Source organism: Salvelinus fontinalis, chromosome 13, assembly GCF_029448725.1.
Source record: "Salvelinus fontinalis isolate EN_2023a chromosome 13, ASM2944872v1, whole genome shotgun sequence".
NCBI classification, from domain to species: domain Eukaryota; kingdom Metazoa; phylum Chordata; class Actinopteri; order Salmoniformes; family Salmonidae; genus Salvelinus; species Salvelinus fontinalis.
The window spans coordinates 52,993,070-53,003,255 of record NC_074677.1 but is presented as its reverse complement, the minus strand read 5'-3'; the positions used below and the strand labels follow the sequence as shown (position 1 = coordinate 53,003,255).

The window sequence follows — 10,186 nt, the reverse complement described above, 5'->3', positions numbered from 1 at the left end:
GTTCCCTTTGAAACGAAAGGCTGTGGTCTATATTTGGTTTAGTTGGTCTATCTTTGGTTTAGAAGATCTTTGCCCTCCCTGTACCGGACAGATTCGACGGACCAGACTGCATGACGAAGGCGATTGAAAGTAACGTCATTTCAACACAAACTGAAAGGTAAGTTATTGCTATTATTCATTTGGTTTTTATTGTAAGGTCCCATTTAAAAACAACTCGTCGTATGTGGATGTATCCAAGAATAGGTCACCTTTCTAAGCGGCATAGCTAACATCAGCACAGATTTTGGGAGTTTAACGCGTTAACTAGCCAACAATAGCTACACCATTACGTTAGACTAGCCAGTTTAGTGTACACATAACCAAATAATTTCAACTGCACCATGTTGGTTATTTAGCTAGATGCTAACTAACGTTTGCCAACAAGCGCGATCGACTTGCCTTTGGCGAGACTTGTCTAGCTATATCGTTTAAAAGATTGCTAGGTAACACGTTAGTGATATCTGGCCAATGCTAACAAGCGAACAACTTTTTAGCTAGCTAGTCGAGGTTGTTTGGCACGCTGCGTTTAGTCAACGTTATCCCACATTTCCCCCATAGTTAGGCTGCACTGCTAGCAACTAGCTACTTTTTATAGTAACTGTTACTACAACTTAGTTAGTCGCATTGTTCTGACACCCATGTACCTAGCAAGCAACTACTTCCTAACATGTTTGCCTTTTTAAAATGGCTGCATATGTCGATGTGCTTTAGCTTGTTAATTTAGCGAGCTACTTATTTCGATGGTGTAGTTCGTAGCAAAGACAGTAGAGTATGAAGATAGGCAGAAACTGCTAATCCAATAAAAGTCTCCGATCACGCTTGTAGGTGTCATGGCGACGTTGGCTGGCTAAACGCAGAAATACGTAATTTGGTCTAAAGGTCGTCTCACGCCGAACTCAATCCCTGGTCTTCTTCGCAAGGGTTCCTGGAAGTCTTGCCATGTTACGTCTCTGGGGTTAAGAACTTTGTGTTGGTAGTAACTAAATCTGTAAATTGGTTAACGTTAGCTACCTGTAGTTTCGCCAAATCCGCTAGCTAGGCTTTATTGTTTAAAACTCGCTGTAACTTCTGTCAATGCAAGTACGTTTCTTTTCTACAGATTATTCCGTGTATGCCAAAGATGGTCAGACATCACTCCGGACCTCCTCGGTTCAAGCCCAGGTATTTGCAGAATATTAGTTATATTGCAACAAACAAGGTTTAGTCTAATAGTAAACTAACTTATTTGGTTTTAACCTTTTCACACATAACAACAAAACACGGGTGTGATCATTCTACAGTGGTCCCTGCAGTTTACGCTCAAACCGTTATGATTAGAACACTTGTTTAGAACGTCCAGTTTCGAATGACGCAACAATCAGCATTTGAGCTGGCCACACAATTTTTTCATAGACATTTTTCACAAACACAGTCCTTACAAAGTTATGTCAAGAATGAGACCAGTTCATTTTTGAATGCAATGTTCAGACATTCACAGAAGTAGCTGCAGCATAACACAATCATCCAAACCGGAAAATGTAGGCTGCATTTGTCCTAGTGCTAACTGAGGAAAGATTGACATAAGCGGTCGAATTTTTATAACTCTCGGCAGACAAACTACTATTTTTTTATTTATTTTAATTTTACCTTTATTTAACTAGGCAACATGCAAGTGTTATACATGGGTTTAAATATGAACTTCTTGTTAATCCAACCACTGTGTCAGATTTCAAAAAGGCTATACGGCAAAAGCATACCATGCGATTATTTGAGAATAGTGCCCAGCAGACAAATCATTGCAAACAGTAACCAGCCAAGTAGAGGAGTTACAAGTCAGAAATAGTGATAAAATGAATCACTTACCTTTGATCTTCATATGGTTGCACTCACAAGACTCCCATTTACTCAATAAATGTTAGTTTTGTTCGATAAAGTCCATGTTTATATCCAAAAACCTTGTTTTGTTCAGCAATCCACAGGCTCAAATGCAGTCACAACAGGCAGACGAAAAATCCAAATAGTATCTGTAAAGTTCGTAGAAACATGTCAAACGATGTTTATAATCAATCTTCAGGTTGTTTTTAGTCAAAATAATCAATAATATTTCAACCGGACAATAACGTCGTCAATATAAAAGGTAAACAAGAAAGGCGCGCTCTTGGTCGGGCGCATGAAAAAGCTCTGGGACACTGTAGTGTCCACTCATTCAGAGGTCATACTCCCTCAGTTTTCAGAATACAAGCCTGAAACAAATTCTAAAGACTTTTGACATCTAGTGGAAGCCATAGGAAGTGCAATTTGAGTCCTAAGTCAATGGATACTGTAATGGCATTCAATAGAAAACTACAAACATAAAAAAATCCCACTTCCTGGGTGGATTTTTCTCAGGTTTTCACCTGCCAAATCAGTTCTGTTATACTGACAGACATTATTTTAACAGTTTTGGAAACTCTTGTGTTTTCTATCCAAATCTACCAATTATATGCATAGCCTAGCTTCTGGGCCTGAGTAGCAGGCAGTTTACTTTGGGCAAACCTTTCATCCGAAAGGGAAAATAGTGCCCCCTAGTGAAGTTAAGAACAAATTCTTATTTTCAATGACAGCCTAGGAACAGTGCCTTGCTTAGGGGCAGAACGACATTTTTTTACGTTGTCAGCTCGGGGATTCGATCTTGCAACCTTTCGGTTACAATTCCAACGCTCTAACCACTAGGTTGCCTGCCTTCCCAATACAATATGAATTAGCTAATAGCAATTACTATTTAAAATTAATCACATCACAGGTGAGCTCACCACTGAAAGAAATAATTGAGTAAAACACTTTCAAGAAATCTAAAGTAATCTGACGTAGTTTGTGCGTGCCACCATAGTTTTTTTTTCTTCACATCAACCAAAAATAATTGGAGGAGTTAAGTCTGTTTATAGTATGCATGTTGTGGACCATTCCTTCACCGCATTATAACGTCTTTGGTCTGACACCCAGACTGCATTGTATAATGTCAACAAACATTGCGCCACACATAGCTGGCTAATAGCTTAGCATTAGCTCATTATAATCAGTACAACCTTTTTAAAAAGTATTTTTCACACCTCCGTAGTTGTCCATTACAATCTATGCAAAAATCGGAATGTATTTTTCACCAGTACAAAGCAATGTGAGCGTCAGCCAGAAAATGTTCAAATTTGTCCAACTATCTCCATACTTGATCTGCGCAAACATATTGAAGTGCGTGGGCTCTCCTCGAAGAGAGAAGTTTGTCCGTCTCGATAAATCCTCAAACGTAAATTGTCCGCAGCGCTGAAATAGGCTACTTCTATGTGAATCAATGAGGCGGGAACACGCCTCAATTCAAACTTAAAAAATACAAAAATACATACAGTGAGTGCATTCTGACATCACGTGCATAAAACCTCTCACGCTGGGGTGACCGTTAGAGAGGTTTGGAAGTCATGTATGAGAAGGTTAAGTAACACTATTTTAAGTGTAGACATGGCTAATGATAAAAAAAACATGAATTGTGTGGATGGATTCTTAAGACTGTTTTGTTATTCAACAGGTCCTACTCGGATGGCTACAACAACATGCCACACGAAGAGCATTACAGCCCTCATCTCAGGGGTCAGAGAGGATTCCGGGGCCACCCAGGAAAGGCCCCTCCAAGCTGGAGAGATTCCAGAGGCAGAGGACACGCTCACTTTGCCAAAAGTCACACACTGATAGGAGAACGGCGGGAGCGACAATTCAATCAGTGGAGGTCCCAAAACCAGGATTCCTTCAACACATGTCCCTCTCAATCGGAGCCCCATCATGGACACAGGAGGGCACCCCCATCCAGGCCAAACTGTCCTCCCCAAGCCCAGCATAGGTCCTCCCCACACAGTCCTGCACAATGGCACCAGGGCCAGAGGGGAGCACCTATCCATGGACAACACCCAGGTCACAGATCACCCTCACCATACCAACCCCCTGACAGGAGGCCACCACCCTCACCATCCCCCCACAGTTCCTTCATGGGCACCCACAAGCACCCAGGTCCTTTCCATGAAGAGGATAGGAGCTGGGGTGCCCGGCCGCACCATAGCCCCGGGAAGAGGTTGTTTGAGGGCCCAGGTCGTGGGGGGAAGCGCTGGAATGGGCCAGGGCCCTTTCCCCACCCACACAATAGTGAACGTGGACCTTCTGGCACCACCCAGAAAAATCCACGGGAGTTTCATGGCAGAGGCCCATATCCAGAGAGGTACAGGAGTGAAGAGGCAGTATGGGCTGGGTAAAATAAATGAAGAGAAAGTGTAACCTCACGTAGTCCTCTACACCACAGAGGTCAAAATTATCGTTCAGTGTTACAATGCTAATAAACGGTAAAATTTGGTGATCTGGTGTTAATGCGCCTGCCACTGGAAAGAGTTTGTATATGCTCACTGAAGGTTTTACGCTTACCTGTATCATGGCATTAAAGTGAAGGGGCACCATAAAGAACCGCTAAACCTCCGTTTCCTGCTTCACCCGATAATGGATCTTCCAATGTAATCATTTGTTGTATTGTTTGTGATGGATGTGCAGGTGGTCTGCTGAGCGAGATCCCAGGCAACAGCATGGAGTGGTGGGAAGGGAGAGGGAGGGCAGCGGACGCCGCAGCGCTGAGTGGGCACAGGAAGGCAGCTCTCGGCACCCTCCCCACAGATCCCCCGCATGGAAAGGCGTTTCATCTTCTTTCTACCAGAACAGCCCGCAGGGAAGACCAAGTGGACAACCTCACAAGCGGAATTTTCAGGAGTGCGGACCAGGCCTTGGTCTGGAGCATGGTCATCCAAAGTGCCCTCGGAGAGAGATCCCACAATACTTCTCTAGGGGATTTGGCGGCCGTCCCTTGTCTCTCATGGACAAGAGTCTCTTGATGAAGGGGCGTAAAATTAGAGCGGAGTCGGTGATGCGGCTCAAAGCACCTCCACTTCGACCCAGAGGAGCAGATATCAAGAACCATGAAGAGGAATTTCCGCATGCGTCCAGAGAAAATGCACAATCCAAGTTCGCTCTTCGGCAGGAGCGTTTCCAAGCAAAGGCTGAGCCGCTGAGGAAGAGAGCCATACCTCATCAGTCACCTGCCAAGTCATCCAGGAACTCTGAGTCACACAAGGAACATGTGGACTCTCAGCGCGCCTTGAGCACACACAGGTACGGTATCTTCCTTCTCACTCTGGGAGCTGGGGCGTGATGATGTTCGGAGGAAATGGAGTTACGGCGATGTCCTGAATCCGTTACGTTTTGAAATCAAATGTCCAAAGTCCTCTGGGGTTGCACTTTCAAGTGTGCTGGCAGTGAACAGAATAATTCACAAGTGTTTTTTTCTTTCTTCTGGGTGCCAGTCATTCAAAGTTGAATTAATATCAGCCTGTTCATTAATGTCAGATGTGATTGAAAGATGCTAGAAAAGCCATATCCATATTTGTTGATGGGAGGCCTGTTCCTCTGTGATGCTATTGGGGTCTGAAGCTAGAGTGGTGCTGTCCCTCACTGACCAAGTGGATGAGTTGAAGAAACTTACTCACGCAGCAAGCCCCCCCCAGACAGAACAGAAGTTCAGAAGGGTCCATCTGTGAAGAGGACTGCGGACAAGACCATACCCTTAAATCCGCTGAAATGCCACAGTCGTTGCACACCAACATGACTCGTAGGAAAGGAGATGCTTTTCTTATCCTGGATGAGCAGTGACCTATATAGGAGGAGACTCTGAAACGGACAGCTGTCATACTAATTCGGGTTACACGATCTGCCAGTTGACAAAGGGATATTTGGCCCGCAGGAAGTCAGTTTGAGCAATAACATTCAAATGGCATTGTAATATGCAGCAGCTTCCTTGAAGATGCCATCCAGAGGACTTTTGGGGATAGTACACTGCCACTGACAACATGCGGCAGAAGCTCTGAGGATGTACAGCATCAAGAGGAGAGAACACTACCACTGAGGAATCTCCATATCAATATTTACTCAATGGTCCAAAGATGAGGTCAACGTGTGCTGCTGTTCCTGAACTGTTGGCCCCTTTTATGCTCTGGCAATACATAGATGCATACAATACTACTTGTATTTCTTAGAGACAGAATGCAGCCATGCAGTTGACTCACTATTTAAAAAGTGATTTAGAATCATTACTCATTAAATGCACAAAAGACCTACAAGAAACAAACGAAGCGATAATGGACCACACCTCTACATTAACATCATACGGAACCTGGCTAAGCCAGTGAACAGTGGACTTTTCCTGCATGAAAGAATACATCAAATCTGCATCTATGCAGAACATATGCAGTGGGAAACTGTTTTGTACAGTACACTGAATCTCATCGCAGCAATTTTTCAGTGGATGGTGGCATTACAAGTACAATTGGATGTCTACACGTACACAATGGGATCCATTCCTACAAAGTGCAAGCTCCTTCACACCGTGCTCTGTAGATTGCTTGTTTATTGAAGCCTACTGCTGAGTTCTGACCGAAGACGGACGATCTCGAGTTGAATTGATCACACTGCTTGTACCAGACAGGAGAGCAAGATCACAACACCATACCCTTTTGAAATTGAATGTCCAATGATTGCAGGAGAGTTGCGATTTGGAAAGTGAGACTTAACGAAGAGAAGAAAAGGATCAACCGAAGATCACTGATCATAGACGAATGGCTCGTTTCGCTGAACTGATTAGATACTTTAATCTCTTGTTCCCCCTCATTATTTTAATAGTAATGAGCTGGAGAGGATTGACAGACTTTGAACTTAACTTCAAGTAAAAATGTGGACCCCAAGAGACCAGGTCATCAAAGCGATCAGCATCACTTGTCCACTTCATACACGTCAGTTTTCACTCGGTGAAGGGTTCATTGAAAAACAGCGTTAGGAAACCATGGACATTACATGCTCTTTGTAAGTACCCGAGTGACGATCAGCTTTTATTATGACCATTATTCCACTCTCAGTGATTATAGATGAATCTTTAGCCGCCTGCCCTTTAACTCCCTTCATCCGCCATGTAACTTCCTGTCATTCCATGTCCCCCAATATCTGTTTTAGTCTGTTTTTACATATTACATTTTTTGTTCTACAGAATGACACCATTTCAACTTTTCAGGGCATTACTTAGACTGACGGAATTGTCCCTTACGGGGCAACATCTGGTGATGAGGCTACTAGTAATAATGTTCTGCTTGACTGCCTACTAAACCTGGCCTCTCAGGCTGTACTGAATAGGATGCTCATCTCTTGTCATCCTCTACCTCGGCTGGTCTCTCTCCAGCTCTTCCTCTATAGACCGACGGTTGGCTCGTGACCTAGTCGTCGTGTCCCAGTGGCAAGCGCCTGGGACAAACTCCAGCTCAAAGGACAGCCCCCCAAGGGATAGAAGTAGACCACCACAGAACAAAACAGGTAAGTGAACTGTGAGATTTTGTTTAGTCATAGTTGGCTAACAGCTTGTTTGATGCCCCTCGACAGGAATGTGACGTCTCTTGGTGAATAAAGATAATTCATGAATCATTGTGAGAATGCGACTTCTCTTACTCTCGCCTGACTTTTCAGAGCCCTATTACAATTCAGATGAACAACTTACGCTGAATGAACGCTTCTCTAAAATTCATGACTCCAGTCCTTCCCCTTCTCCAAGAGACTGGAGATATGCAGAAAGGTAATCCGCCAATTTAAATATAAGAAACTGGATGAGGATTATTGTAAAAGAGTTGACGTAAAGTGAATATATTGTTATGAATGGAATATAACTGGAACCATTTTGTTGGTGTAAAATCTTTGTGGTTATGGGTTACATGGTATGATGCATAACAATGGATGAGGCTTCACACAGCAATAACTGTAGTTTTAGTCAGGATTATTTAGCCAGATAATTCACTTTGTCTTGTTTCACATTTTAGGCAAACGGACAAGCCACAGGAGAACCACACGCCTGAAAGACCCTTCAGGAATCCAAGACCACCTCGGGTGAGGAGCACTTCCTGGTTTTGACTGGGCTATTAGAAAACTGAATGTTCATAGCTTTAGTGTTGGGAGTGCTAACATGCTTACTGTAATGAGCGTAAACTGTCAAGGGATGCCAATACCTTGAATGTTGCCTCCCATAATTTTGGAAACCTCAGTGTGCAATTCCATTTCTTGATCAACTCCATTCCACAATATATGCACATGCTTTACTCTTATGTCCCACAGAGACCCAGCTTCTGTCCCAGCAGCCCAAATCATAAACCAGGTCCTCCTCCCCAGAGAAAGCCAGGCCCTGATCTGCCTGGTCCCTTTAGGAAGCCACTCATGGTATGAAGCTTCTTTAAAAAAATAAAATAAAATTCAGCTCTTATAACTTATGGTCAGTATGACTTATCTTAGCCCACGGACCGTGTTGTGGGCCTCCTTGGCCTTTTGAAAATATAGGTGGTGGTGTCAGGTGGATTAAGCTGTATGTCACTGAAAGACTGCATTTCTGACTAGTCTGGCTGAAATAATTTCTTCCTCCTTTTTATAGGGAGGCGTTGTGCCACGTCCCTTCTCTCAGAGGCCAGTGTTCAGGAAGAGCCAGAGCATCCTATCAAAATACCGCAACATGCCGACGATGCGTCAACGTGTACCACCCAACAGAGGGTCGAATTACCGCCGCTGGTGATCAAACAGGGGGGACTGACTGCACAGATCGGGGTTACACCCCCAGGCCTTGTGCTTTGGGCTGGCTCTTTGTCTTGGAGATGGTCCCCAGATGGAACTGTCCCTGTGCCCATCAGAAAAACCAGACATAAAATGTTGATTTTTATTACATAAGATGTGTTTTAAATATAGAGAATAGGCCATCTGTTTCTATTCTTCCTGACTAGTTATTATGGACATGGTTTTGTGATTTCGCAACCGTGTTACATCTCTCATAATATGTAAATTAGGTAATGGTGACTTTTCTTTTTATATTTTCCAGCACCACTTTTTCTCCGATGCTTAGATTTTTGTGTATGTTTTTGCTGTAAAGTGGCCGTAAAGACTATTCCACGGGGGCTGTTGAATATGATGCTCTGTCAAATGTGTGTGGTCAAGTTTTTATAATTCTCAACTTGTAAAAACTACTGATGCCCCTTGCATGTCCTGCTCATTTGAACATTTGTTTTAAGCTATTTCAAATAATTGGCTGGACATGCCTTGTGTGGTATTTTCTCTTGTGCCGAAGGAGGCTCCGTAGTACTTTTTTGGGATGTTCCCGTCCATGGGACTGGGGAGATCTAGTTATCATTTCACATTGACTAAAATTCCTTTTGAACTGAAGTGACTCAATACCACTGCTGGCTTGCTTCTGAAGCTAAGCATTGTTGGTCCTGGTCAGTCCCTGGATGGGAGACCAGATGCTGCTGGAAGTGGTGTTGGAGGGCCAGTAGGAGGCACTCTTTCCTCTGGTCTAAAAAAAATATCCCAATGCCCCAGGGCAGTGATTGGGGACACTGCCCTGTGTAGGGTGCTGTCTTTCGGATGGGACGTTAAACGGGTGTCCTGACTCTCTGAGGTCATTAAAGATCCCATGGCACTTATCGTAAGAGTAGGGGTGTTAACCCCGGTGTCCTGGCTAAATTCCCAATCTGGCTCTCAAACCATCATGGTCACCTAATAATCCCCAGTTTACAATTGGCGCATTCATCCCCCTCCTCTCCCCTGTAACTATTCCCCGGGTCGTTGCTGCAAATGAGAACGTGTTCTCAGTCAACTTACCTGGTAAAATAACAGTAAAATAAAATAAAAATTCATAGTATTGAGGTTTATGTGAAATACAGAGGCTTGATCAACACTGTCCCTTTACTGCAAAAGGAAAAACATGAATAAGCGGTGAACAGTCTATAGCTGGGAAATTCTAGACTGATTCTGATTTATGGATTCAATAGTGTAGCTGGTTTGTATGTAAATTGAGTCTTGCTGAAAATGATATGGGGCTTGTATGATTTCGTTTTGTATGAGATAATACTTTGGCTTGTGTGTTATGGCTGAGTAGATAATTTAATCTGCCAAATTAGCTTCCCCCTACTCCTGTAACACTGTAGATGAGAAAATAGGGGTACAATCTGAAGAAAATAAAGAACCATTTAAAACATTGATGTGAAAGACACAAACTCCACAAGGAAAGAAGGGGAAAGTTTGCACTCGTTTGAGA

At 43.4% G+C, this 10,186-nt stretch overlaps 1 protein-coding gene across 1 annotated transcript; it reads left to right on the top strand.

The window, feature by feature from the left end:
* LOC129869001 (serine/arginine repetitive matrix protein 1-like) lies at window positions 1-10,126 on the top strand. Its single transcript, XM_055943422.1, has 9 exons — window positions 1-157; window positions 1,139-1,200; window positions 3,575-4,255; window positions 4,579-5,190; window positions 7,304-7,434; window positions 7,585-7,690; window positions 7,932-7,998; window positions 8,224-8,325; window positions 8,534-10,126. Exons 2-9 carry the CDS (start codon window positions 1,151-1,153, stop codon window positions 8,669-8,671), a joined length of 1,887 nt encoding a protein of 628 aa, XP_055799397.1. The 5' UTR covers window positions 1-157; window positions 1,139-1,150; the 3' UTR covers window positions 8,672-10,126.
* Window positions 10,127-10,186: the final 60 nt, after the last annotated feature.

What these genes read in the sequence shown, in the direction of transcription:
- LOC129869001 (XM_055943422.1), top strand. Translation starts at nt 1,151, where the DNA reads ATGCCAAAGATGGTCAGACATCACTCCGGACCTCCTCGGTTCAAGCCC. An exon ending in CGCGCCTTGAGCACACACAG is followed by an intron (nt 5,191 to 7,303) that starts GTACGGTATCTT and finishes GTCTCTCTCCAG; the next exon opens with CTCTTCCTCTATAGACCGAC. An exon ending in CCTTTAGGAAGCCACTCATG is followed by an intron (nt 8,326 to 8,533) that starts GTATGAAGCTTC and finishes TCCTTTTTATAG; the next exon opens with GGAGGCGTTGTGCCACGTCC.